Below are 25,566 nucleotides of genomic sequence, written 5' to 3'. Positions count from 1 at the left end.
CCGATAGTCGCCCATCAAGCTGATTCGGGAATGTGGTTTTGCCCTTGTATGGGAAGCTCGTATTCCGAAGGTCCAGTGCAAGGTAAAGCATCCATTAGGCTGTCGTGACATTCTAGATTGAATCCACGATACGAAGCATCAATATCCAATTGTTCTTGAACATGGTTGAGTTGTTGACGTGCGTGTGCGACCGTTTTGATGATTTAGGTAAGAGATATTCCCAGCGCTGAAATAATGGCGAAAGGGCAGATTTCAGCCGAACCATCCCAATGTTGGTCACGATGACTTCCAATACGGATTATCTACTCCGTATTTGCCTCTTGAATGTGTTGATGAAGGATTCATCAGTTTATATAATATATTTGATGTCAGCTATGAGCCACGATGACTTCGGTTTCCCCGCATCTCTTACGTCTTCGCAGGAGAGGGCATATCAGGTATATCGAAAGACAAATCGGGTCGAATTTGCTACTCGTACCAGTATCGCGGCTGCGGGCAAAGGAGCAGAAGTATCACATACGCTCCTTTCCATCGGTTGGGACTGGAGTTGGCACTGATGCGGGACCCGTCATCCTCAAAGCCAGTTCGATACTGGTCCATCCTGTCCCCGACCCCGTCGACATTGGTGTATGAGATATTTGGATCGAGACTTATAGCTAGTATCGACGTAGATGGTACTGGCGAAGACGATCAACCCGGTTCTTTATCTCTTGACACAGTTCCGCTTCGGTTGGACAGAGCCTTTCGGTCGAGCAATTGAAGATACGGAACATGTGCTAAGATGTGCGGAACTCCTGGAAGGAATGGTCGGCAGTGTGGAATTATCCTTCATCGAACATGTCTTTTAGCTATCTGGTGATTCGAAGGCATGGCTGTCCTTGATGGATTGCGGAAAAGCAGTGGTATCTCCAGGCATTCTGGTCAACATGAAAGCACGTCCATGGATGATTGATACCCGACTGTTCTTTGCTTTGAGGCCGGATTCTTTGGATCTAGTATATTAGTAATTATATATCGTAGATGAAGGTAAGTAGTAAATACGTGTGTAGGAAGAAAGGAAGCATCTAGAACGATGAATGGAGTCCGATCACCCCGTCCGCCCATCCGCTCCACTTCCTCTAACCACGGGATCCGAGAATCGCGACAGCGGACTGGAGGCGGAGATGTGTTCTTTTTCCCGCTTCGCCATCAACTTTTTGAGACCATCTTTTTTCCCGCTTGCACGCTGCAACCAGCATTCTGAATCATATCATCATCCAAGCCCTGATTTCCATCAGTACTGTGGTACTTCATCTAAGTTTGATTATTACTACATCAACTTCTGCCATCTCCCAGCCTTCAACACTTAGTCTTCAAATCCGGCCCAGCCAAACACCGTCACCATGGTCAATCCCGCAATGTGAGTTGTTGACGATACCCGAATGCCTTCGCACATGAACTAAGCTAACTCTTGCGCAGTACCAATGTCCTCATCATACTGTATGTCCGAAGAATGCGAAGGACGCGAACTGTGTGAGGGAAGATACTGATGCGACCCTAGATTTATGATGCAGGTGTCCAAGAGGGTTCCCTTCGAAGATCCTAATGTCCTGAACCTCATCCGCGGCCTCTATGTCCTCTCGAACGTCATAATCGCCAGCGCATACTTTTACGTGAAGTTGCAGATAGACAAGAAGAAGGGTATGTTAAGACCTCAGCGGCTACCCGCTCGCTTCCTGGACAATCTCTGACCTTGTCTAGATCTCACCGTCCTCAAATACGTCGAGCCCGCACCAATGGGTTCCACCGAGGAGCCGAAGGCTGTCACCACGACCATCCAAGCATACGACTATAGCCAACTCCGCCAACTCTTCAAGTCCCAGCTCATGGGTGTCGGCATGATGGGCGTGATGCACATCTACTTCAAATATACCAACCCGCTGCTCATCCAGAGCATCATCCCTTTGAAGGCCCTGTTCGAAGGCAACCTGGTCAAGGTCCACGTTCTCGGACGCCCAGCGAGTGGAGATTTGAAGCGCCCATGGAAGGCTGCCGCTGGCTTCATGGGAATGCCGGCTGGCGGAGAGATCAAGACCGATAAGAAGAGCATTGAGCAGGCGGAGAAGTCTGGACGTGGTGGTGCAAAGGAGGAGTAAATGGTCAATGCTATGCATACAGTGCGTTGAACAATCGGTACTGGAGTTTTGCCCTAGATTCTACCCGGATTCTACCCCGATTCTACCTGGCCACAACTCTACTTGCTTATACATGTTAGCCAGCATTGTACTTTAGCTCCTAATATCACCCCATTTTGTCCATGCCTCGCTGGTACAGCACGAGACCAGATGAATGGACGCCATATCCAGTATGCTTCCCTGAACTCCAAGTATGCAAGAGATCGAATTTTTACACTCCACTGCCTTCCTTCGCCTCTTCCTTCGGTTTTTCATTCTTCGCAAAAGTTGCCGCCACGATCAACGGAAATACTATCGTTGCGTCTGCATGCACTTTTACCGACATTCCATCTGCCTTGATCTTCCCCCAGCTGATCGCCTCCTCCGGTCGTGCTCCTGCATCACTCCCATCGAACTCTTGTGCGGTATTGACGTAAACCGCCCACTCAGCCCCATTCCGCATCAAGCACGCATTTGCAATATGGTGCTTGATAACTCCACCTCCCAGGATGATCATCCCGGCCTTCTTCGCACGCACAGCAATGCTGTTAACCGCGCGGATGTCCTCGACAATATCACATCGCAATTGGCCGGGCGACGTTCGGAAGGTGTGGAAATATAGCATGTCCCCAAGACTCCCGTCCGTGAGTGCAGGGCAGAACACAGGAATGCCGTTCTTCTGAGCCCAGTAATAAACGCTCCGCTCATCGTTGATCTCTTTCCCTAGCCTGGCGATGATCTTGCTAGGCGTCCAGTTAATCTCGTTCTCCGTCCCTTTTGTGTCTTCCTGTTCCTTGTACATTTGGTCGAGCACCGGGATGACCCAGTCCTCGAATGCGCAGTAATTATCGTTCGGTACGATCAAGTTGCCGATACGATTCATGCCTGCCGCACGTAATTTCGTCCCGTCCGCGTCGAAGCTGCCAGTGTATGTGTCGCCAAGGCATTTGATGAAATCCTCTTCTATCCCCCCTGCAGAGGTGACGATGGCGTCAACGTGCCCGTGCTGCACAAGGTAGCGGAACGTTTCGCGCAAACCGGAGCTGATCATATTGGAAGTGTAGCCCAAGAAGATAGTGGCTCGAGAGCCGGTCTCTGGATCGCGCCAGGCTCTCTATGACATGTGTCAGTATCATCGTGGAAAGGTCTGGGTCCAATGTTGCAAACAACCAGACGACATACCATCTCATCTATAATCTTGATCGACTTTGCCAGGTTCATGGCCTGGAATCCCATGACATCCATATGCTCCAGAATATCAACCACGGTAACATCTCTGCCTTTGAAGTTGTCGAAATCGATTCCTCGAACCACTTTGCTTCCGGCAGCCATCGGTTCGGAAGGCTTCAACACGGCAGCGGCCGCGGTAGTAGGTATCTCGGGGGAGGCAGATACTACTGCTTGATCTTGACTGCCCATTTTCGCGTGCTGGTCGAAGTATCCTGGTGGTACGGCGAACGGCTCTCCTTTGGAATAAACCATATCACACAGTAGCCTGATATGCAGTCAATGGTTTCGGCAGCTTCAGCGGCTATCTATGCCAACAAATCGGCGTCTCCACGGTCTCCACGAGTGTCTTGAAATATTTCCACGAGATACTGGATAGATTAGCCTCTGACATCTACACGGAGCGGAACAGAGAGAAACCGGGACTTTCATCTCAAGCAAATCAACTTACCTTGACCCATTGCACCAACACAAGATCGCCTGTAGATTGTGTGGAGGAGGGCGACAATTGCATCACGGGGATATTGGCCATGAAATATCGCATGTCGAAGATGTGGGGCAGGGGTGTCCCTGTAGCAAAACTTCCCATCATCTGCAACCCTCAGATCTGATCGAACTTCGACCTCGCCATCATACACAGTAGCGAATCTACGCTTTGAATCGTCAACGGTGAACTGTACATCGATCATGTCAATCGCTCGGTCTCGGGTCGTGGACCTAATGCGGGTATGTATGAATCCAAAGCCTGCACCTTCGAGCAACAATCCATCCCAGCATCATTGAACGGGCTAACTCATCCAGGTCCAATGCCGCATCTTCAACACCACGTTCAATCCCAATCGCCTGCGCATTGGTACCAAAATTCTCCGTCAGCGCCTCCGCGGAGCGGCACTCGCTTCATATTACCCTCCACGAGTCGGTACCATCCAACAGTTGCGGAAGGACTTCCCTCGCGCCGTGATTGAGGACGAGGAGGAGCAGGACAGACTGGAACACATAGAACGGTTGAAAGCGAGAGGCAAAGGAGCACCGAAGAAGAAGAGAACTGCAGCTGGTATGTCCTGATTGATGAAAGGCGATATGACAGGACTAACGAGGAGTAGAGTCGAAGAGATTCACGAAGCGTAGGCCCAAGATCACCCCCGAGGGGCCTGCATAAGCGAATGTGTCGGCTGGATTTGGATGATTTATGCATTGCGAGGCGTTCATGGATTTGTGGGAAGCTCTTGGTGCTTCGATGGTATATATCAAGGGAATCCATGTTTCGATATATTTGTACAGTACCATGTCATCCGAATACATCCTTTTCCACCGGAACATACACCCTACGTCATCCATGAGTTGCTAATCTCCGTCTTTTATGGGTAACCTGTTATCTCTTGCTTGACGTGGTCTTGATCGATTTGGGTTGGATGCTTCCTGGAGGAGCCTTTAAACCTCCAAAGACCATCGAAGCCACCCCAACCATCCCGAGACCTCCAACTGTATACGCAACCTCTCGACCTGCCCACCAATATAAGGAACAGAAAATCAAAGGACCAAGCGTGCGTCCTATTTGGCCTACACAACAATTAGATGAATTGGAGACGCGATGCGAAGGAAGAACGTACCAGAACTCCGATGGTTTCCCAATTTCCCACCTCTCTCCCCAGCCGAAGCCTCAAAACTGCTCAAGCTGTTTAATCCCGTCACCACCGTTGCACTTGTAGTAGCAAGCAGAGCTCCTGCACCGTACAATTCTCCCTGCGTCTTGAGTTTTCCCAACCAAACGAACGCTAGGGCGCAACAGACCACTCCGATCCGAACCACGAGCAGAGGGTGCATACGGCGCGTTACGCCGCCCTGTAGAACGCTAGAAATGATACCGATGAATCCCAACAATCCTCCGTTCCGCGCCGAAGAGTACCCAAAGAGATCATAAGTCATAAACGGTAACGAGAACTCCATGCCCGAGAAGAACAAGATGAAGGTGAAATGAGTCAAGTTCAGCAAGACATGCGAGTTGGTTCGGACGTTCGGATTCGAGGCCTTCGAGGCTTGGATCTTCCCATTCCCACTCGCCTGATCCTTGGATTTCTTGATGTCGTGGGTCTCCGGAAGACAGAAGTACAAATAAATGGTCTCGGTGACGATCAATACCAAACTGAATCCTGCTGCCGTTGCGAACGGGTTCGCCTTGACAAATACCAAATTACTCAACGCTGCACCCAACGACGGCCCTACCGTGAACGCAATGCTGAAACATGCACCCACTAGAGCCATCGTTGAGCCACGTTCCTCGTCATTCGAAATGTCCGTTGCAATCGCCGTCGCCAGTTGTACATTGCCCTCGCTCAACCCTCCGATGACCCTACTTGCCAGGAATGTCCGGAAATCCACCGCTACCACCCAGAGCGCAACGGAGAGAATGTTTCCGCACATCGCCCAGAGAAGAGCCGTGCGTCGACCGTATTTATCGGAGAGGGCACCGATGATTGGGGAGGCGATGGCTTGGCAAAGGGAGAAGAGGGAGCCGAGAGCCCCACCAAGGATGACGATGTCATAGCGGGAGTTGATCGGTTTGGCGAAAGAGTTTTTGTACCGATGAAGGACGGAGAGAATGTTCTGGAGAAGAGTGGGAGAACCGTTGGAGGCGCGGGAGTCGAGGTCGCGGTAGAATTCGATGAGTTTGGGGAAGAGGGGGAGAATAAAGGTGAAAGATATCTGGAAACTTGTTAAGCGATGATCGGTTACGACGGAACTATACATACGAGGTCAAGGAGAAGAGAGATGAAGAGGACTCGAAGCACCCGTCGACGGAGCTGTTGGCGCGACGAAAGCTCCGCCATGTCGTACGCAGGATGGAGGTAGAAAGCGGTACAGGGACTAAGTACGTAGGGACTATCGTTGTATGAAGGGGATAATGATAGCTACATCAAATGGGCTACATTTGAAATTGATGAAGGGCACCAGGCCACAGTCGCATCTTGTTAGAATGGATCAGACCTGATACAAAGGTCCCCTGGGCCTGATACAACGTTCTCTTCGTTGATTGACGACTAAAAATATGCTTTCGACCCCTGTCCTCGTCAGTTGACGTCACGTTTCTCGGTTCTCCAATCCACCAGCAATGCCAACACCTATAATATATCATGTATGCGTATTGTCCAATGATCACTCCGTCCAACTGAGCCCATCAATCCATGGGCAACTACTCCAGTTTCGTGAAATAATATCAAAATCAAATGGACAGAGTGGATGTCTGGAGGTGGGACAAAAACGCTGCTGATTGGTTGATACGATTGATCCCTGCAATTTTACCGCCGCTTTCGCATTGATCGAGATTCGTCACAGTATCAAAAAGTTTCCTTGTCTTATCCAAGCCTCTTGCAATTAAATCGAGTCAACTCGGGTTATTCGAATTGATATTGGAATCGTCCTTCTCCAACTCACATCCTCAATATGGCCGAGTACCGTGTTCTCCTCATTGGCAATGGAGGCCGTGAGCACGCTTTGGCGTGGAAACTTGCCCAGTCCCCGTTGGTATCGAATATCTACTGCGCTCCGGGCAATGGTGGGACTGCGTCCGTCCCCAAATGCGAGAATCTCCCCATCTCCGGTGAAGATTTCCCTTCGCTTCTCTCTGCAGCACATACTCGGGACGTCAATCTCGTCGTTCCTGGACCGGAGGCTCCATTGGTCGCTGGAGTTACCGACTATTTCAAGGTGCATGCGCCATTGGTGCTTTGCTTTGGTCCATCGAAAGCGGCGGCACAGTTGGAAGGTTCGAAGGCGTTTTCCAAGGACTTTATGAAGCATAACGCCATCCCTACCGCGGCCTATGAGAATTTCAAGGACTATGATGCTGCGAGGAAGTACCTGGATTCTGTCTCTCATCCGGTCGTCATCAAAGCCAGTGGACTCGCAGCTGGAAAGGGTGTGATCATCCCGACTAGCAAAGAGGAGGCGCAAGCGGCACTCAGAGAGATCATGGTTGACAAAGAGTTTGGGTCGGCAGGAGATGAAGTGGTCATCGAAGAATTTTTGGAAGGCGACGAGATTTCCATCCTGAGCTTATGTGATGGGTCGAGGATGGTCAATTGCCCACCCGCTCAAGATCACAAGCGGATTGGCGACGGGGATATTGGCCCAAATACCGGTGGAATGGGAACGTACGCTCCAGCACCGGTATGTACCGGGGAAATGATGAAGCAAATCGAGAAAGAAGTGCTGGACCCAACCATCAGGGCCATGAAGGAATCGGGTGAGTATTGGTTGGATCACATAAGGCGATGAGAAACTGACCCTTCTCTAGGTCATCCGATGATCGGGTGCCTCTTCACCGGTCTTATGCTTACAAAGAATGGCCCGAAAGTTCTCGAGTATAATGTGCGATTTGGCGATCCCGAGACGCAGAGCGTACTGATGTTGCTTGATTCCGACCTTGCGGAAATCATTGTGGCATGCGCAAACGGTTCGCTGGAGTCCGTCAATGCTACCTTCTCGTCAAATTTTGCCGCCACGGTTGTCGTCGCTGCTGGAGGGTATCCAGGACCATATAAAAAAGGAATCGACATGCAGCTCGATGCAACACCAGATGGTAATTTGAACCCCTTTGTATCTTGTTCTACTTTTGACTTTTTATAGGAATTGTTCTGTTTCATGCTGGTACATCCACCATGGACAAGTTGAAGACCGCGGGCGGACGAGTCATCGCATCCTCTGCCTCAGCCAGCACACTTCAAGACGCTGTAAAGGCTGCATATCATGGTGTAAACTGCATTCACTTTGATGGAATGCAATACCGCCGAGATATCGCCGCTCGAGCCCTCAAATGACGGCCCATCGGCTCACAAACTTCATCATCTTAGCAATAGCGTCTCCATCGATTTGCACCCTGGCGGTACTATAACTTCCCCTTCTCCCCGGCTTTTCCATTCCTTGTTTTCTTTGCTTCCTGCTCCGCCTGGTGGATGCGCTCGATCTCATCATCCCACGGGATCCGGACGGCCATGTGGTCTGGTGGCGTCGCCACGTTCACCTTATGATGCTCACAGGTGGCGTAGACGGTCTTGCCATCCTCCGACGTCATCTCCGAACGTATCATTGCCATCGTTCTCCCGTACTGCACAACCCATGACCGTATCCTCACCGTCGACTTCAATGGGACGCCTCTGAGGTACGATATGTTGAGAGACCGGGTTACACCACCGAGGAAGCTGAGGGATAATAAGGATTGGCTTGCGAGAATATGGATACGGGCGCACTTACTCCCAATATCCGGGGCGGGCGAGAGGCCCTAAAGCAGTTGTAGTGCACATATCTGTAAAAAGTTAGGAAGGGTTGGTCAAAAGCAAACTGGGTTGCAGCAGACCGAAGATTACGCCATAGGCTCCCCCATGCATCACATCTGTAGGCGTTAGTGGAACCCTCCAACAATTCCGAACCCTCCTACTGTTTAAGTTCGACCAATTGTCCATGATCTTCAGTTCAAAAAGAACCCATCCTTCTGGGCCAGCATCGAGGATCTTGGCCGTATTCATGATATCGAAATCGAAATCCTACATTATGTCAGCGTGTATCGAAGCGAGAACAAATGAATTCTTTACTCGATGACCACCAGGTCTTTCCTTTTCTAATAGATGATATCTATCTTCGGTCAGACTTTCCTTAGCTTAGAATAGCTTATTGAACTGTACCGGTCGAAAATCGCCTGCACACCAGCGATTGATCGCGCTCGAACTTCATCCTTCTTGCTTTGATCTGCCATTGTTGCGGATCAGAGATTCGAGTTGCAATGGTCTCCACGGCAGAGAATTGTTCCCAGTGATCTAATTTTAAACCGTGTAGATTCCTTCTATCATCGATTGTCACCACAGCCTCGAAGTTCACATCGTTGGCAATACCTCGGCTTCGGCCTTATTTTTCCTTAGCACGGACGTCCGACTCCCGACTCCCGATCTGTGATACGCAACACGGGCCGAAATGATGGCTAGGCCGCTAGGGAGAAGCTCCGAAATCATTGAAGCCAAAGAAGCTTGCTGCTTGACTACCGTATCCAGGTTGATGCCTGTGTAGGACTGGCACTTCGGATACCTTACTACTAATTATGAGTAACTACCAGTTCCTGGTCCTATAATTAGGGATTTGGGGCGTACCTACGGGTAGTCCGCATAGCCCATTGATCATTGATGAGAACGTGCGATGATGCGACAGCGTGGCAGCGAGCCTAGTCCAAATGCGGTGTTGATTGAGAGACCAGGATTCCTACTAGAGCAACAGCAGTTACCATCCCGAATTCCTGAATCCTGATTCTTTACAGAACGGTCGAAGCGTGAAACCGTCGCTGGGGCTGAATCACATCCCCTAATCTCGTGCGACGACTCTCTCTGACGAGGACGGGGGTGACGAAGACGGACGCGTAGGCCAACGAGAAGCCAATCAGAGCGGCTTTCGCGGTTCGAAGAATTAATTGTTCCGACTCCGACTGACTAGACGCGTGGAATAAGGGGACAGGCTCAATCTTCATTCGCGAGAGTTCCCAAGATTGCCCATTCCCAAATCTTCCATTCTCAGGGCGCAGCAATTCATCTCATGTTCTCGCATTATGGAGTAGGTAAAATATTAATAACCTCTGAGCCCACAGGACTGGATAGTGGATAGGGCTGCTAACCCATAAGTGGGGTTCCGGCACAGTGCATGGGCCGGAGCCTTGACAAATCTGACATAGACACGGTCGTTCCATTGCTGCAATGATGGTCCGGATCAGGAAATGTTTACGAGATGTATGTACCTACTACTATGTACCCACCTTGATGCTGGCGAAAAGTGTCGTCCTCTCACTAATGGCTCGCTATCGAGGCGCAGTGCTATTTGACACGTTTGAAGTATAGAAAACTGTTTTTGTATTCCGCCCCCAAAGATCGTCATGCATGGGGGAACTAGGGGCGGATGGGCTGTATCGCGTACTTACCATCCATAAAGAGAAGGGCATGGAGAATGAACAGGTCGCTGGCTGGCAATGCGGACTGGGGACGGGCGGTTTGCGACCCGGTTCTCTGGCTTACGGACGAATCGGGCTATCCATTATATTCGAGTCTGGTACAAATATCTTCATCGAATTTCCCTTCCCTTTGTCTATTGTTTCCTTTAGTTTATCGCGTTGAGAATTTTCGTTCTATTCCTCTTACAGTCTATCGTCGACTAGTCATTTTTCTATCTTCATCAACCTTTGTTTGGCTTCATATTTCGACCTAATTCCCACCTTCATTCCGTCAAGATGAGTGGTGAACAACCAATTCAATGTACCATCGATACCTGTCCGGTTTCCGAATCGATCTACGGTTACGCCCCAGGCCTGGGCGAGAATGTCTTCTTTACTATATTATTTGCGGTACTTGCAGTTGCTCACGCGGTACAAGGAAGCCTTCACAAGACATGGTCGTTCCTTATTGCGATGTGTCTCGGATCTGCCTCTGAAGCCATTGGACATGGCGGGCGCATCATTTTACACTCCGACGCCTTTAACGATAGTGGCTTCTACATCCAGATTATCCTGTTAACCATCGCCCCGGCCTTTCTTGCGGCGGGCATTTACCTTTGCTTGAAGCATCTGGTGATCACCTTCGGGGAAGATCTATCGAGGATCAGACCCAAGTTTTATACATGGATTTTCATTAGTTGCGACTTTGTGAGTTTGGCGCTCCAGGGCGCGGGCGGTGGAGTTGCGGCGACGGCGGACGATGGCGACAAGGCCATGTTGGATGCTGGAAACAACCTCATGCTTGCCGGATTGTCGTTCCAGGTGTTTACCCTTGCGGTTTTCGCCTTGATGGCGGGCGACTACTTCAACCGGGTTCTTCAAGATGTGAAGAAGAATGGTGGAGGTCGTTTGAACCCGGCGACTACTACCTTGAGGAATAGTCTGAACTTTAAGCTGTTCTGTGCGTCATTGACTCTCAGCTACGTGGCCATCATGATCCGATGTGTCTATCGAATCATTGAAATGGCTGGCGGCTGGGGAAATCCGATCATGCAGAAGGAAGGGCTCTTTATTGGTCTGGATTCGACGTAAGTTTCCATCTCGAACATCGGGATTCAGATCTAACTTGTTTATCAGAATGTGTGCCTTGGCCGTGCTTGTGTTCAACTTTTGGCATCCCGGGCGAAGCTTCAATTATCAAGGTTTCGGTCATCGGGCGATCGGTGAGAATCAACCTGACATCATGTTGGAAGAGCACAAGAATTCATCCGACGAATCTACCAACTACCGGTATCGGGATTGAATATTCCGTACTACCGAGATACCTCCCACAATGGATACGAGACACAAATCCTTAGCTTAGATATACACCGCCTTGGAATGGAATGGCGCATTGTCGACGGTTTTCGTTTTCAGGTTTCGTTGGAGTTCATAGGACAGTGGATACTGGGGGATTTCAATGATATTTAATCTGCAGCGTTTACGCAAGCTTTCGTCTATTAAATCAAGGCTTCGTATTGAGATGAGCGAGAATGGATCTTTGTTGGTGCTTCGTTACCACATCGATCTACCTTTTCACTTCATAAATTCCAAAGATATTACCCTCAACATCCTTACACTTCGCATAAAAACCAAAATCGCTTTCCGGTTTCTTCTCCAAGATCTGCTTTCCGCCAATCGACTGGATTTTCTCCACAGCCTACCGTCTGGTCAGTCATTCCCCAGCATGGACTTCCAGGATGGATTCCCACAATATCAATTGAGTCTACGATATGATAAACAACATATCCCATTCCCCCAGGTTGCGCACCGGAGGTGTTCCAAATCTCTTGAACTTTCACGATGCCTCCAGTGAGGGACTGCTTCTTGAAGCTGAATGAGGCTGTGGTCTGCTCGGTCTTAGTTGTAGTGTCCGTGGAGCGCCATTCCCACTCAGGGAACAAGGTGGCATAGAACTCCTGACGATGGTTTAGCTATGCATCCTGGAGGTTCAGTAGGTGGCTACCAAACCTTGCACTTCGTCACGTCCCGGGCAGGGATCTCTATCCAGCATCTAATTTGGAGTTAGCTCGGGATTCCGATAGATAGTTGAACAATACGGTGTGCCAATGGGAGGGATCTCCCATTCAGAGCCGGACTTAGGTTCTTTGGGGGAGGAATCTTCTTGGGAAGACATATTGGATGACAGGACAATGGAGTGGACTGACTGCAGGAATCCAAAAACACAACTCGATAGACACTGGGGTTTCAGGGAGTCGCGATTCACAGATGCGCTCCCTTGCCTTAAATACTCGAAGCAACCTCGTACCATTTCCAGCCTTAATCACCCCTCACTTGATTGCAATACGAGGGAATTCTACGACTAATTGGTTGCGGGTCGAAGAAAGCCAACTGCAATGATCTACGCGCAGAATGACTCACATCGTCTAGGTATATCCACTCAAGTCTCGTATCTGCGCGCGACATAAAGTGAGGTGATTGGTATAGATCTAACAACCCCGCCTCATGGAACGCGAAGGATGCGCGATATCACGTGAGTGGCCATTCCAGAGGCATAATTGAAATTGCCAAGATGCATCAAATGCTGATCTTTAGACCTTGCGGTGGACCAAGAGGCCTTCTGTCGGATCAGTGGGCAAATCAAACTCTTGCACCCGAGGCAGATAAAACCAAAAAGGTTTCGGGCACTGGGATGGGCGGAACTTGCCGGCCATATCGATCTTTCCGTTCCCATCGAGAGGTTTCAAGAGCATCAAGGTGCTTCCTTTGCTCTACATCTGTGGCATCCGGTTTGATCGACGAGTGAGGCTGGTCCACAAGTTGAAATGGTACTCGTCTGGCCTCAGAATTACGCCTTTCCACTACAAAGACTGCGGGGGCGACTATATTGACTGAACTGTTGAAAATAAGGAGGTGGAAATCTAGTTGATACAGCTTCCAGACAGGCAGATGATCACACAGAGGGAGGTGGAATGAAAGAATAGTAGAAGGATTGTCAAAAGAAACGGCTGTGGCTTAGTGGATCCTACTCGAGCCACAGTGCATGGCTGGACCGACCATATCCCTGGGCTGACAATGATTTGGAAACTGAATACAAGCTGGATAAGAGAATGAATTTAAGATTTGAATGACCTGAGTAGGTCCATGTCACGGCTGAACAATGGCTGGTGCCTTTGAGTACATGCTCTGTGCGGATGCAACCAACTTGCAGGTTGTGACGATATACCTGGTCCCGCATCCCAGAAATCATTAAGGGAAGCGCTTGCCTGCTTGTCCAGGCAAGTTCGAGCAAGACATCCGCAACCGATCGAGAATGTGGTGACCTAATTTGCGGTCGACCATTTTGGGAGATCCGTTTGCGGGTCGATTTGGTCTCATGGTTCCATGAAAGCTTGTCGAGATTGAATCGTATTAAGCATAGTCGATGGGAATAACGGCCGACGTGACATCCTCGAATCGAGTGATCAGATGTAATGCTATGGGCATAGGAAGCGAGCAATGGTTCGTCTGTGCAATGGATGACACGGAATATCGGCCTAGTACCTGTATTTCAAATTCTCTTCGTCCAGATTGACTGGACATAGAGCATGAAGTAGGATTGTAATCCTAATTCCGATGGTTCGGAAACTTTCGCTCCAGGTGGCTGAAGGACAGCGAATTCGGTGAAAGTCAAAAATGTTGACCCGTTCGACCGAATCCTGCGATAGGAGCTTTCGTGAAGCACCACCCCCGGTGTCGAGTACTGGATCCATGCGTGCGGGTGCAATCCGCAAAGTAGTAGTAACACGCGCGAAAACTCGTACCATAATATGAAGAGAAATGAGTTCAACAAATAATTTGAGACGTATGAATGGCCCGAATTGATATCGTGCTTCTGCGAAAGACGTATACTTGTGCCTGGACTGGACGACACCACCGCGTTAGCGGTCACTAGCATTAGAATTGCCGAAGCGTCACATCGGATATGCAGCAATCCAATTGGGATTTTCGTGAAATAAAAAAGCAGTCTAATAGATGAGAGTCCCGGAGTGTGGGGAAGTTCGACCAGACCAATTGACTTCTCCAGTTCTCATAGTGTCCTTACCGCTCATCCGAGGATCCTCACGGGTTGCTTTCACGGGCCGGATTTCTGCGCCAAAGCTGGTGAGGGCATGTCCTCGAAGAAGCTCAAAGCCACTCTGGCCGTGTGACACGCCGAAACGGGCACGAGGTACGATGATGCACGTTGCTCACGGCACCTGGAGGGATCTTGCAGATGTAGTGGGCGTGATGTACGGGAGCACCAAAACGGCTATCTCATCGGCATATCGATCTGAACTGGACGTGAGTTCCGTTTGTTCGAACAATGGGTGGTCGGCTCTTGTGTTCCAGTCGTGAACAATGGGAATTTCTTGGGAAATGCAACGAGGACCGAATAAGGGAATTCGAGTTACAAGCGGTACAAGGGACCTAGCAATTGCTTTCTGGAGTCTGGATTGGTCAACGACGGGATAGATTGCATGAAACGATGAAAAATGGAAACCCTGCCCGAGTGGATGGGAATTGGGATGGATGCACCATGGGATGTAGCAGGATTTTCTTCGAAGTCGGACATCGATGGTCAGTTACCGAATAGATCATAGATGGTCCGTTGGATGGTCAGTTGACAGGGAGTTGCCGAGTTGCAGCGTTTGGTGGAGGCGAAGTTTCTCTTGGGTAGACTGTGGGGGAGAACTGAGTGTATGTGGAGTGTGAGGTGAACAATGAATTCCCTCAAAACTAACTATTCTGATGGATACCGAATCAATCTAATGTGCAAACCAAGCCAATCAAATCTCCTAGGGTTCCTCTCATTATCCCCTAATTCCTTTCGTTTCAACCCTTCAATCGATTAGAAGCAAGTAACATCGACCATCCCCTTCGGCCTTCATGCATGTTCGACGTTAGTCTCCCACAGCCCCGTTCACCACCCTGCCGTTTCATTTCATCCCCCCACTCCCCTCTCGCTTTCTCCTCTCCTCTCTTCTTCTTCTTCCATCATCATAACCCATCTGGATTTATTGTCCGTTTCTTTAGCTACGGGTTGTTCTTACAACCGCCTTTTAGGCGTCCCCTTCTCTTACCAGCCACGCGCCTTTTGGTGCACGGCTTGGGTCTCCTCTCTTCCCTTCCCATTCTCCTCTCGATCCTTCTCCGTCGTCCCGAAGCGAACGCGCTCGACGCTGGAGAGCGGTGGTGGCACGACGTTGCAGTCATCATCGCATTTTACTGTCATTAGCCGCTCGACTCCATCTGCGCAAGGTCGACTCTGCGACCAGTGGACACTTTCGCCGCCACCCTCAGAATGCTCATCGACGGTGAGAAGTGGGCATGCGAGTCGTGCGTCAAAGGACATCGCGTGAGCGGTTGCAATCATCGAGGTATGTCCACACGATGCTAACAGCATATTCCTCGTATCGACCGACATGTCTCAATCTAACATCCTCAAGACCGTGACCTCATCCGTATCGCGCCCAAGGGTCGACCCGTCAAACAGTGTGAACATTGCCGTGGCGCAAGGAAATCGAAGTCGCATCATGCAAAATGCGATTGTGGCGAGAGAAAAGAAAATTCGGGGTTGGATGTCAAGCGTACGCAATTCGACCTGTGCTTGGTCGTTGTGCTCAGAGACTTAACGCTGTTTAGTTGAGGAGCATAGCCATCATTGCGCCTGTTTCCAGGGTTCCCAATGCGTCTGCGGCTTGAAATCGGAGTCGGTGGATCCGGATCTGCCACCGAAGCCTCGCAGCAAGGCACGACCCGGTATGTCGACCGCACATTCCGAGAGTACCTTGATGGTGTTCGCAAATGGCCATCACAAACCCTGTCATCGTTCGAACAACTTGGCCCATACGTCGGGTGTCCCATACCGAATCCCTCGTCATGCTCCGAGCCATTCCATCAGCTCATCGCACTCGACGCTACCCGATAAAACTCGTCGTGTCGACACAGAAGGGTTGATGCAGCGGTCGGTGGATGACCTGACCATCGCTGATGGGCAAGCCACGGCATTATATGGGATGAGCAACGGGGCCCAACGTTCCGTGGATAGTCTGCCTCTCTCGCGACCCAACGTGAACATTGGTTCCGACATCTTTGGGTTTGGGAGCGCGGACCTCGATTTCAGAGAACCTCCGCCGCCATTGATGCAGAATGCGAATCTCGGTCAATCCAGCACCCAAGAACAAAGCGCAAGCGACGTATCCAAGATCAATGTGTGGTCCGAAGGACTGTTCTCGCAACCTTCGATGCAACTGGGCGAATTTCAGTTCTCTCCAGTGGACGATGTGACCGCCGCTGAGTTGGATTGGGTTGCCATGTCGCAGCCCAGTCTCGACGAGAACGAATTATTCGGTGCGACGGACCTCCCTTTGACAGAAACCGGGGTTGGCGATGTTTTCGTTCGTCCGATCTCTCATAGCGGAGACTCTGCTCGATTCAGCGCTCCTGGCTTGACCGCATCATCTTCTGGGACACAGTCGGAAGTTGGAGACTCGACATTTCCGACCGATTTGGAGAGCATGAAGCAGCCGCCACCCAAAGGTTCAGGAGCCGTCCCTATGAGGGAGATTCCCTATGGTATCGACACATCCGTCATGCAGAACCAATTCGGGGTTCCTTCTTCGGCTCCGGTTCAGGACAATCGGCTGTCGCTTGATCTGAGTATGTTGAGTCAAGGTCCTTCAACGTTCGCATCTCGTCATTCCCATTCGACCGTCCCACAGTCACACGAACTGCCTATGAATTTTTGGAGCGAGTATGCCAAAAGTCGTCGCCCACCGTCTCTGCATAATCTGTCGAATATGACCGGGTCATTCAATCAGACATCGATGCCGTTCGAAGATGATTCCCGCTCCTTGGCGATTCCTGCCAGCATCGAGGAAACTCCCGATGATATGGCTTGGTATTCCGACTTACGGACCGAACTTGAGCAACATGGCGGTCTTTCGTTGAACACGACATGGTTGAATACAATTTAACGAGCCTGAGAAGGGATTTTATGACATTTTTACTGCCTTCATTGAGCGTCAATGGCTCCACCTCTTGGATCCTCACCAAGCGATACGAATCGCTTCGGATCCAGATGCGCAAAGCATGGCGAAGGCGTATGGAGCATGAGTGAAGAGATTTATATCTACTTTCTTGAGCGATATTGTGGAGTCCTTATTGAAGGCCTTGTTTCCCTTCGGGTGTTGAGATGTAGATATCAATAGAATTATTCCTACCACGTCGAATGACCCTGCCATGCCAACACCGAGTAAAGATGAAGTACCTGGCCCTTTCGTCCTATATGCCCACGTGTCATCGATGACTTGTGCTTTAGATCGGTCTATGTGGATGGTCTATTGTATTGCGGGCTGTTCGATCGCATCTAGATCCATCATCACTACCCGTGTACCCTAGCGACAATAACGTTTTGCAGAGCCAATCGCGCCCCCACGTTCCTTATTGCATGTCCGATGGTGGTGTATGGGTATAGGGACTCCGGGTTTATTTTCTGCCATCGAAGGGAGGGGTATAATATGCTGTGGCAAACAGGATCACAGTATTTCTAGAATAGATATAGGGCACGGAATCTATTCGGCAGCTCGAAAATCGCCTTCCGGAGAATTCCACGGTATCTCAGGCCTCAGCTACATCTAGTCATCGAATTAATTACGAGGCACTTATCCTTCCCCCATCATTCTTCCCATCTGAGTCTCATCGCTGCAGGAAAATCGGATTGTCATAAACCCCTCCCGCCTATTGTACCTGCAGGAAGTCGTCAATCAATCAGAACTTCGTGCCGATCTTACCACAGATACCGCATCGCGATCAATTCTCCGCAGCTTCGTCAGATCATCACGCTTGGTTTGACTCGTACCCCACCATTCCTACGACTCGCGCCGGCACTCGACTGTACTGCACGCGCCATCGCGATCAAACGATTCAACCCAGCTGCTGCTGGCGACGACCAGTTCCTTGTCTTCTTGAATCCTGCAGCTTCTTGCCGAAGTGCGCCTTTAAACCGGCTTTGGCTCCGATATCGAGGGTCATCGCGAGGCGCCTAGGTCAAGAAGCTCGACCGAGAGGCTCAATACTCCCCTCCCCGGGTTGAACTGGGGAGACTGGCCTTCGAGCATATGAGCGGCTATCTGTGGAATTCCTTCTATCAAGATGATGTGGAAGGGTTTCGAAGCTTTCTCTCTGCTGGGCAGGGAGGAATGAAGACCACCAGCAATCGAGTCAAAACCAGCAGTTCGATAGAGGCAACGGGTAGGAGTCTTTCATTTGGAAGTCCCGGCAGTCTAGGAACATCGCCGGTCCTTGCGAAGCAGAAGAAAGCGCATGGATACAGCGCTCAAGATGGCCTCACACGCCAGGATATCAATCGACGAGACCACCTTGGACGAACGTTATTGCATTTGATTGCATCCTCACGACACGACTCGACCATCGATTTCGCGACCGCCCTACTGGACTTCCCGCTGACCGACATATATCTCCAAGACTACGAAAACGGGTGGACTGCGTTGCACCGGGCATTCTATTTTGGAAATGTTTCGATTGCTCGCAGTATCCTGTGGCGGGAAACTCAGGATGTTTTGAACCACGCTCACGGCACCCCGAAGCATCCCCAACCATTGATTAAGATCAAAGACCATGAGGGGAATGGCCCGTATGATCTTTTGTTCATGACTCTGGCGGCTCACTCTCGAAGGTCAACGATCCATCGGTCGATCCGAGAAGGAACAGAAGGCATTCGCGATGATACCTCATCGACCGACGAAACCTTGGATCCCACCCAATCCGAGTCAATAGCGTGTATCTCCGAGCAACTTGGCGACGAGGTTTTTACTTTTGGAAGCAACAAGAACGTTACACTGGGGTTCGGGGACGAAGACGATCGACAGTTTCCAGAACGAATTACCCTTCGACGGCCCGTGGGTCTGATCGAGAAGCAATTCCTGCGATATCTTGAGTCAAGAAGTCATTTTTATGGTTCGGACACGAACGAGGGAAACATGAGGATGCGGAATGGGTACGTGGATATCGCCGAAGTTCCTTTCAGTGTGAAAAGCATCCCAATTCGATTCCGCGACATACAAATGTCCAAGTTCCATACGGCGATCTTGACTACTGACCAGGAGTCGAATCTATACATATGTGGCCATGGAAAGGGTGGACGACTTGGTTTTGGAGATGAGAGAACCCGGTATCAGTTCGCGTGCGTCGATTCCGGTGGACTTGGGACCAAAGAAGTGGTACAAGTCGCATTAGGACACAATCATACCTTGGCTGTCACGTCGGATGGATCCGTATATTCCTGGGGAATGAACACATTCGGCCAATTGGGTTACCAACTCTCGAACATCCGACCAAACGAGGAGCCTTTACAGCTTGTTCCACGACAGATCTACGGCACTTTGAAACGAGAACGGGTTGCCGGTGTTGCCGCATCGAGAATTCACTCCGTTGTCTTTACTCCGCTCTCATTGTTCACCTTCGGGAAGAATGAGGGCCAGTTGGGTATTGTTGATTCGGACGCTCGTTCTCTATCCAGTCAAGCCAGTCCCCGAAAAGTCGCTGCATCGTTGTTCAGCACTACGATCTCCACCGTCGCTGCGATTGATCGTGCTACGATATGTTTGCTTGCGAACCACGAGGTCTGGGTCTTCGCCAACTACGGGTATAGGCGCCTGACTTTCCCACTAGATGGCTTTTCGAATTTCTTTATGCATCAAGTGCATACCATTCCGAGTTGGGAGGATATCCCGAACCGAATCTGTCATATTACCGGTGGAGGTAACACGATTTGCGCCATGTCTTCCATGGGAGAAGTCTTCACTTGCGTGGTGAGCCTGCCAACCGAGATGGGCGATTCGCATGCATCAACCACGAATCCAAGTAAAATCAAAGGTTCCTTCTCCCAGCCTAGACGGGTATGGTCCATCAAAAAGGGCCACATGTCAGCCAGAAATGTCGCCGTTGACCAAGATGGATCTATCATTCTTGCCACCGAAGCTGGGACGGTCTGGAGGCAGGTCAAGCGGTCGAAAGCCAAACATACCACTGCTTCGGAAATTGGAAGCCAGTCGAAAGATTACAAGTTCACTAGGATACCGAACTTGACAAGAGTCTGCAAAGTTCGGGCATCGGCCTTTGGTGCGTATGCTGTTATACGACAAGAATATGATGTCACCAAAACCGACATCTTGGACACTGGCAGTCCTTTGTGGGAAGCATACGCCAGGCTCATGCCTTTCGAAGAGTTGGTTACGTATGCTACCACAGGCGATCATCCGATTAAACTGTCAGCCGTCGAACCGAAGGTCCAGCAGCTTTTCTCCATTACCAAAGGGATTGAAAGTCTTGCATTGAAAGATACTAAGGATTTTCCACTCGAACCTATCGTCGTTTATACATCTCTTGGTAACTGGGGCATACCAATTCATAGATGGCTGCTGGTTGGACGGAGCAATGTTATTCGAAGATCCCTGAACTCTCATGCTCATATGGATTTTCTTCACGTTGAAGAGACTGAAAATTGTACTCGACTTCAATTCGAAGGTCTTGATCCCATGACTCTCTTCAATTTCGTTTACTGGTTGTACACGGATGAAGTCGTTGAGTGTTGGCAATTCCCAAAGAACGCCCGAGCACGTAACGTTCGAGCGGATTTGATCCGCCTTGCTCATCGACTGGAATTGACCGGACTTGAATTCGCGGTCCGCCAGATCGATAGTCGAAGGCGACTGGACGACGACATGAGAATCGCATACAGCGATGCCGAATTATTCACTGACGCAGATGTACTGGTCGAACTCGAGGACGGCCAAGTTTCTGCTCATTCAGAGATCCTTTGTCAGCGCTGTCCTTTTTTCGACGGTCTTTTCAAAGGTCGTACGGGAGGCCTCTGGCTACAAGGAAGAACTTCCGAATCAGGGAAAGTCAGTATTGACCTGAAGCATTTTTCATCGGAGACGTTCGGTTACGTTCTACGGCATATCTACTCAGATGCTGGGATCGAGCTATTCGACAACATTCAGTGCCCTAAGGTTGAAGACTTTCTTGATCGTGTCTTGGATGTGATGGCCATCGCGAACGAACTTCTACTTGACCGCTTGTCATTGGTTTGCCAGAAGGTTATCGGAAAGCACGGTAAGCATTGAGAACTCTATGGAAGATCAAGGCTTACAACTGTAGTGAACCTTCGGAATGTGTGCGAACTACTCAATGTGATTGCTCCCAGCCCTGCTGGAGCATTTCGTCATGCTGCACTGGATTACATTTGCTTCAACCTCGAGGTGCTTCTACAAAATGGGTAAGCCTTTCCCATCATCTAGTCTATATATCTAACCTTGCAGGTATCTGGACGAATTGGACAACGATTTGTTAATCGAAGTTAATCAACGAGTACGCGAGGAACAACGATATCATGCTAGAGCAAAGGAAGACGATGAAGAGCTTCTACTTCGCTGGCCGGAGCTTTCAAAGAGACGGATACGATGGGGAGAGGTTAGCATTGACCCTGCCATGCTTGGAGAGAAGTCTGTGAGAGATGCATCCAAGTTCCCTTCGACATCATTCGTGAACCCTCTCGACCATCATCCATTATCGCTACGTATGGGTAGGGGGAAAGTTGCTATTTCTGATGATGTATTGCCCCCGTCCCCCCCGAGGCCATCACAATCCGCAATGCACCCTTCCCAGGATATGATATTTGATCTTGAAGATGATGGATTTCCCGTTGATATGCCTGAGTTGGGGCGTTCACCGATCCGAAGGATGGACACTCATCCACGGCCAATACCGAAACCTGATTTTCATCGGAATTTGGATATTTCCAATACGCCGTCCATCGTAGAAGAGTCCGCAGGGAAAGGCCCATGGAATGTTGCACTGGATTCCTCGAAGTTGACCATGAAGGAAATCATGGATCAAGCATCGTCATCACGCGTCTCAAACATATCTCTTGGCCTAGAATCGGCCATTTCCGGGGGTCGGAAAACTTCCAACTTCGGAGGCAAACCATCTCAGAAACAACGGAAAAAGGCTCAAACCGAACAGCCCAAAGTTGCGACACCGAAGCAAGGAACATCCAGCTCGCCATGGAAAATCCAACCATCGAAGACCAACTCATTCCCATCGACTTCCAGTGGACCGGCAACTTCAATCAGAAATGCGTCAACTCCACTAACAATGAGGCCACTGACAATGAGGCAAACGGTCGCAAATACCACACCGCATACGAATGATGTTCCTCGCACTCCCGAAACCAAAAGGACAGCGTCATCGCAATGGGCCACGTCAACTCCTGGGTCATCCCCTACCATAGATCCCTCTACTCGTCAGCGATCGGAAAACGCGATGCGTTTGGGCCCTCGACCAGATAGCTCAGGAGCATCTAAGCCAACACCAGCAGTTCATTCGGTCCGTCATATCCAGCCGACGACCTCGATTCCAACAGAAGGACTGAGCATGGTTGACATCTTGTCTCAACAGCAGGCGGAGAAGGACGTGATTCATGAAATGTCCACAACGAAACGTAACCTTCAAGATATCCAAGCGGAGCAGGAATTTCAACAATGGTGGGATCAAGAGAGTAGACGAGTGATGGAAGAGGAGCGAAAAAGTCCAGCGGGAGATCAGAAGTCCAAACCAACGAACCGAAGGCGAAAGGCGAAAAAGTATGTAGATAGAAACGAGCAACTCGATCGTGGTTGATAGAGTAATTACAACTTTATTGGCAAAGCATTTGATATTAAACTCTAAGGTATTAACTAGTTACTACATATCCTAACTAACTTGTCTATGAAGTATCGTTTCTATTGTGATGGGAGGACTTCTGTCACCATATTCCTAGATTAGATATAATTCCATGGGCTGCAAAACGAGGATCGGAATCCCACAGAACAGTCCCCATTGACGACGGCCGATTGCTCCAGATGATCTTTCTAGTCCGCTCCCAAACACGACATTTAGATGGCCGACCCAATTACAATGCCCGTTTGAATAGGCACTTGGGAACAAGATTGAGCATCTCCAGCCAACATAAGAGATTCCTCTCGTTTCAGGGCCATGACACCCCATAAATCTCGAAATTTCCGACCCATCGTCTGTTCAATCCATAAACACCCACGCAAACGATCCAGAAACTCCGCTTTTCCCCTTCCAAGATATCGTTGGGAAACGCTATAACAATTCGAGACGAACCAGCTCGATTCGTCATCATCAGGCGCGGATAATGCACCGACCGTACAAACCCAAAGATGGAGGTCCTCTGCCGGAGCCCATTCCTCGGGAGGCACCGACAGGAGTGAGCCTCTCAGTCGTTCCACAGCTGCAAATCGAAGCGGGTCAATGGTACGTGCGACCATTTCCGACGCACGAGTGACGAACATGATGAGTGCAATGGCTAGTGACTCTTCAATTCGACGGGTCGGGTTCGAATTCAAGTGAAATAGTAGACGTTGTATGATGTCACATGACCAGTTGATCAGATCGAGGAAATCCAGGCAGTCGGGTTTTCGTGCATGCCAGAGATGGAGTGCCTCGACGAATTGTGTGCTATTCCCGACGATTCGGACTAGGTTTTCGCTGATATAGAGACGACAGCATAATCGAATCATCGGATTTAGAGGTGGGTCCCTTAAGAGTTCATCTACGGGTGATAGGGTGTTCATCGGACCCGTCAGGTGTTGAATGAACGACATGTATGGATCACCAAAGGACGCCAGGGCGTGTGCAGTACTATGCCTTCATCGGAGTCAGTTGGGTCGTATGGATGTGAGGATTACGAACCAGAGTATAAAAGTCCGCAGACATTTGGAAGACAATCCTGACAGGCCACCGCGAAGCCCGATCAGATGTCGGAGACCGTTCAAATGTATGACTCGCTCGTTGCAATCCTCTTTTCTATACTCGCCATTGGTTATGCCAGGGAGAAGGAGAGCCTCGCCAACAGAGATAAGGTTGAAGATGGCTCCAATATTGGACTCATCCTGCATCCGAGTAGGATCGAGGAGATTCATCTTGAGGTACGTCTCCGCTCGCATCTTATGATAAATCACATCCCGCAACTGGCCTTTTCCGGATATGAAAAGGTGAATCGCTGCCACCGAACATAAACTGTGCATATATGCGCTGTGGCTCAGGCACGCGGAGTACCAACCTTCCATGAGGCTACTCTGATGGCGAGCATCTAAAGGAAGGAAACGTGGTCCAATCGTTGCGAAGACTTTGAAGTCAGATTCAAATGCGCTATACCGTTCGATTCACAATAGCTTACAGGTGGATAGAAGTTCCGTCTCAGATCCGGTGATGGAGATCAGCTTGCGGGATAGCAAAACCGGAAGATCCCAAGGATGGGGATTGTAGGACGATCCGTTCACAGAATTGCTGGCCAGAAGACTCCCAACACTACATCGGCAGAAAACCCTTGGTTTCAAAGGCCGTGAACAGCCTATACAAACACCCGTCTCGTGCTCTTTCTCATAGAATTCCAACTTCATAACATTATCCGCTTCGGGTGGAGATTTGTCCATCGATGGGTTTCGAAACGGAACTGTTAGGGCTAAAGTCGTCCCCTTCCTCTGGCTCGAGGCATCATCTGTCGTTGGTGCTACCATCTCTGGAGTTATCCTCCTGCTTGTTGACCATCGCTTCTGTCTTCGAGCATATTGCATCGCATACGATCGTATAGTGCTCTGAAGTATCCCATCGTCCTTCGATCGATTACTCGGATCAGAATTGCAGTGCACAAACGCAAATTGCGGGTTTGAATGGGCGAGTCCACCCTTTCGCTTCGATGACTTCGAGAACGGCATGTCTGGGTGTATGGATGCGGTGAAGGTTCAGCGAAAATGATTAATAACTGAGGAACGGATGGTCAAGGACAAGAAGAAGGTCCAGGATAACTCAAGTTCGTATGCGACGGGACAACCTTGACAAGCTCACATAAGGCTGCCTCTGTCGTACTCGCTAGAAACACCAAGGATTCTTACTAAGAGAAAATTCGGCTATTTGAGCAAGGTGTGTTAATACACTAAGTAGACATGTGTCTGTGCACAACCCCCAAAATCACCAAATCTGATCGCCATACACCGTATCTTGAGATACGCTGGAAAACACATACAAATGCAAATTCGGCCTACTTTTTTGATTTATTAATTGGGAAATATCTAATATTTCATATGCCACCCTTTTGCCTTGATTACCGCCTGT

At 49.8% G+C, this 25,566-nt stretch overlaps 11 protein-coding genes across 11 annotated transcripts; 6 read left to right on the top strand and 5 right to left on the bottom strand.

The window, feature by feature from the left end:
- The first annotated feature begins 1,042 nt into the window (after positions 1-1,042).
- P152DRAFT_151753 (inorganic phosphate transport PHO88) lies at positions 1,043-2,260 on the top strand. Its single transcript, XM_033673933.1, has 4 exons — positions 1,043-1,399; positions 1,459-1,479; positions 1,541-1,680; positions 1,741-2,260. The coding sequence occupies exons 1-4, from the start codon at positions 1,383-1,385 to the stop codon at positions 2,133-2,135; spliced, it is 573 nt and encodes a 190-aa protein (XP_033531469.1). The 5' UTR covers positions 1,043-1,382; the 3' UTR covers positions 2,136-2,260.
- Positions 2,261-2,385: 125 nt separating this feature from the next.
- Positions 2,386-3,572, bottom strand: P152DRAFT_402685 (Deoxyhypusine synthase; the record flags this gene model as incomplete). Its single annotated transcript, XM_033676667.1, has 2 exons — positions 2,386-3,267; positions 3,336-3,572. 2 exons carry the CDS (start codon positions 3,570-3,572, stop codon positions 2,386-2,388), a joined length of 1,119 nt encoding a protein of 372 aa, XP_033531468.1.
- A 495-nt stretch (positions 3,573-4,067) lies between these two features.
- P152DRAFT_402658 (uncharacterized protein) lies at positions 4,068-4,445 on the top strand (the record flags this gene model as incomplete). Its single annotated transcript, XM_033676665.1, has 2 exons — positions 4,068-4,106; positions 4,182-4,445. The coding sequence occupies 2 exons, from the start codon at positions 4,068-4,070 to the stop codon at positions 4,443-4,445; spliced, it is 303 nt and encodes a 100-aa protein (XP_033531467.1).
- Positions 4,446-4,545: 100 nt separating this feature from the next.
- Positions 4,546-6,554, bottom strand: P152DRAFT_461233 (MFS general substrate transporter). The gene is made up of 3 exons (XM_033680078.1): positions 6,131-6,554; positions 4,991-6,083; positions 4,546-4,940 (listed from the first exon to the last, which is right to left on the bottom strand). Exons 1-3 carry the CDS (start codon positions 6,206-6,208, stop codon positions 4,753-4,755), a joined length of 1,359 nt encoding a protein of 452 aa, XP_033531466.1. The 5' UTR covers positions 6,209-6,554; the 3' UTR covers positions 4,546-4,752.
- P152DRAFT_152033 (phosphoribosylamine--glycine ligase) lies at positions 6,476-8,231 on the top strand. The gene is made up of 3 exons (XM_033673937.1): positions 6,476-7,623; positions 7,675-7,959; positions 8,007-8,231. Exons 1-3 carry the CDS (start codon positions 6,822-6,824, stop codon positions 8,195-8,197), a joined length of 1,278 nt encoding a protein of 425 aa, XP_033531465.1. The 5' UTR covers positions 6,476-6,821; the 3' UTR covers positions 8,198-8,231.
- On the bottom strand, positions 8,006-9,387 carry P152DRAFT_461229 (uncharacterized protein). Its single transcript, XM_033680077.1, has 6 exons — positions 9,059-9,387; positions 8,969-9,008; positions 8,815-8,920; positions 8,734-8,769; positions 8,631-8,682; positions 8,006-8,578 (listed from the first exon to the last, which is right to left on the bottom strand). Exons 1-6 carry the CDS (start codon positions 9,127-9,129, stop codon positions 8,266-8,268), a joined length of 618 nt encoding a protein of 205 aa, XP_033531464.1. The 5' UTR covers positions 9,130-9,387; the 3' UTR covers positions 8,006-8,265.
- Positions 9,388-10,263: 876 nt separating this feature from the next.
- On the top strand, positions 10,264-12,047 carry P152DRAFT_152074 (putative RTA1 domain protein). Its single transcript, XM_033673938.1, has 2 exons — positions 10,264-11,429; positions 11,479-12,047. Exons 1-2 carry the CDS (start codon positions 10,639-10,641, stop codon positions 11,642-11,644), a joined length of 957 nt encoding a protein of 318 aa, XP_033531463.1. The 5' UTR covers positions 10,264-10,638; the 3' UTR covers positions 11,645-12,047.
- P152DRAFT_476231 (uncharacterized protein) lies at positions 11,909-12,517 on the bottom strand (the record flags this gene model as incomplete). The annotated part of the gene is made up of 4 exons (XM_033681492.1): positions 11,909-12,040; positions 12,093-12,299; positions 12,352-12,394; positions 12,441-12,517. 4 exons carry the CDS (start codon positions 12,515-12,517, stop codon positions 11,909-11,911), a joined length of 459 nt encoding a protein of 152 aa, XP_033531462.1.
- Positions 12,518-15,664: 3,147 nt separating this feature from the next.
- On the top strand, positions 15,665-16,271 carry P152DRAFT_366585 (uncharacterized protein; the record flags this gene model as incomplete). Its single annotated transcript, XM_033675428.1, is given in 3 exon segments — positions 15,665-15,718; positions 15,839-15,999; positions 16,019-16,271. Coding segments are annotated over 3 exon segments (468 nt in total), but the record flags the coding sequence as incomplete, so codon positions are not given.
- Positions 16,272-18,482: 2,211 nt separating this feature from the next.
- Positions 18,483-22,598, top strand: P152DRAFT_476229 (RCC1/BLIP-II; the record flags this gene model as incomplete). Its single annotated transcript, XM_033681491.1, has 4 exons — positions 18,483-21,501; positions 21,547-21,664; positions 21,708-21,964; positions 22,411-22,598. The coding sequence occupies 4 exons, from the start codon at positions 18,483-18,485 to the stop codon at positions 22,596-22,598; spliced, it is 3,582 nt and encodes a 1,193-aa protein (XP_033531460.1).
- Positions 22,599-23,194: 596 nt separating this feature from the next.
- Positions 23,195-25,336, bottom strand: P152DRAFT_151771 (uncharacterized protein). Its single transcript, XM_033673934.1, has 3 exons — positions 24,632-25,336; positions 24,145-24,580; positions 23,195-24,099 (listed from the first exon to the last, which is right to left on the bottom strand). Exons 1-3 carry the CDS (start codon positions 25,167-25,169, stop codon positions 23,322-23,324), a joined length of 1,752 nt encoding a protein of 583 aa, XP_033531459.1. The 5' UTR covers positions 25,170-25,336; the 3' UTR covers positions 23,195-23,321.
- Positions 25,337-25,566: the final 230 nt, after the last annotated feature.

This window comes from Eremomyces bilateralis (assembly GCF_010015585.1).
Source record: "Eremomyces bilateralis CBS 781.70 unplaced genomic scaffold P152scaffold_22, whole genome shotgun sequence".
Classification (NCBI taxonomy): domain Eukaryota; kingdom Fungi; phylum Ascomycota; class Dothideomycetes; order Eremomycetales; family Eremomycetaceae; genus Eremomyces; species Eremomyces bilateralis.
The sequence above is the reverse complement of the archived record's forward strand: the minus strand, read 5'-3'. Positions and strand labels throughout refer to the sequence as shown.

Excerpts from the sequence above, each read along its gene's own strand:
- P152DRAFT_152074 (XM_033673938.1), top strand. The coding sequence starts at position 10,639 with ATGAGTGGTGAACAACCAATTCAATGTACCATCGATACCTGTCCGGTT. Across the intron at positions 11,430-11,478 it reads TTTATTGGTCTGGATTCGAC|AATGTGTGCCTTGGCCGTGC; the intron begins GTAAGTTTCCAT and ends CTTGTTTATCAG.
- P152DRAFT_461229 (XM_033680077.1), bottom strand. The coding sequence starts at position 9,129 with ATGGCAGATCAAAGCAAGAAGGATGAAGTTCGAGCGCGATCAATCGCT. Across the intron at positions 8,921-8,968 it reads AAAGACCTGGTGGTCATCGA|GATTTCGATTTCGATATCAT; the intron begins GTAAAGAATTCA and ends GACATAATGTAG. Across the intron at positions 8,683-8,733 it reads AGCCTATGGCGTAATCTTCG|ATATGTGCACTACAACTGCT; the intron begins GTCTGCTGCAAC and ends AACTTTTTACAG.
- P152DRAFT_151771 (XM_033673934.1), bottom strand. The coding sequence starts at position 25,169 with ATGCCGTTCTCGAAGTCATCGAAGCGAAAGGGTGGACTCGCCCATTCA. Across the intron at positions 24,581-24,631 it reads GACGGAACTTCTATCCACCT|TCTTCGCAACGATTGGACCA; the intron begins GTAAGCTATTGT and ends CTGACTTCAAAG. Across the intron at positions 24,100-24,144 it reads CTGCGGACTTTTATACTCTG|GCATAGTACTGCACACGCCC; the intron begins GTTCGTAATCCT and ends ACTCCGATGAAG.
- P152DRAFT_151753 (XM_033673933.1), top strand. Across the intron at positions 1,480-1,540 it reads ACCAATGTCCTCATCATACT|ATTTATGATGCAGGTGTCCA; the intron begins GTATGTCCGAAG and ends ATGCGACCCTAG. Across the intron at positions 1,681-1,740 it reads GCAGATAGACAAGAAGAAGG|ATCTCACCGTCCTCAAATAC; the intron begins GTATGTTAAGAC and ends GACCTTGTCTAG.
- P152DRAFT_152033 (XM_033673937.1), top strand. The coding sequence starts at position 6,822 with ATGGCCGAGTACCGTGTTCTCCTCATTGGCAATGGAGGCCGTGAGCAC. Across the intron at positions 7,624-7,674 it reads CAGGGCCATGAAGGAATCGG|GTCATCCGATGATCGGGTGC; the intron begins GTGAGTATTGGT and ends ACCCTTCTCTAG. Across the intron at positions 7,960-8,006 it reads GCTCGATGCAACACCAGATG|GAATTGTTCTGTTTCATGCT; the intron begins GTAATTTGAACC and ends GACTTTTTATAG.
- P152DRAFT_461233 (XM_033680078.1), bottom strand. The coding sequence starts at position 6,208 with ATGGCGGAGCTTTCGTCGCGCCAACAGCTCCGTCGACGGGTGCTTCGA. Across the intron at positions 6,084-6,130 it reads TCTCTCTTCTCCTTGACCTC|ATATCTTTCACCTTTATTCT; the intron begins GTATGTATAGTT and ends ACAAGTTTCCAG. Across the intron at positions 4,941-4,990 it reads GGGAAACCATCGGAGTTCTG|GCCAAATAGGACGCACGCTT; the intron begins GTACGTTCTTCC and ends ATTGTTGTGTAG.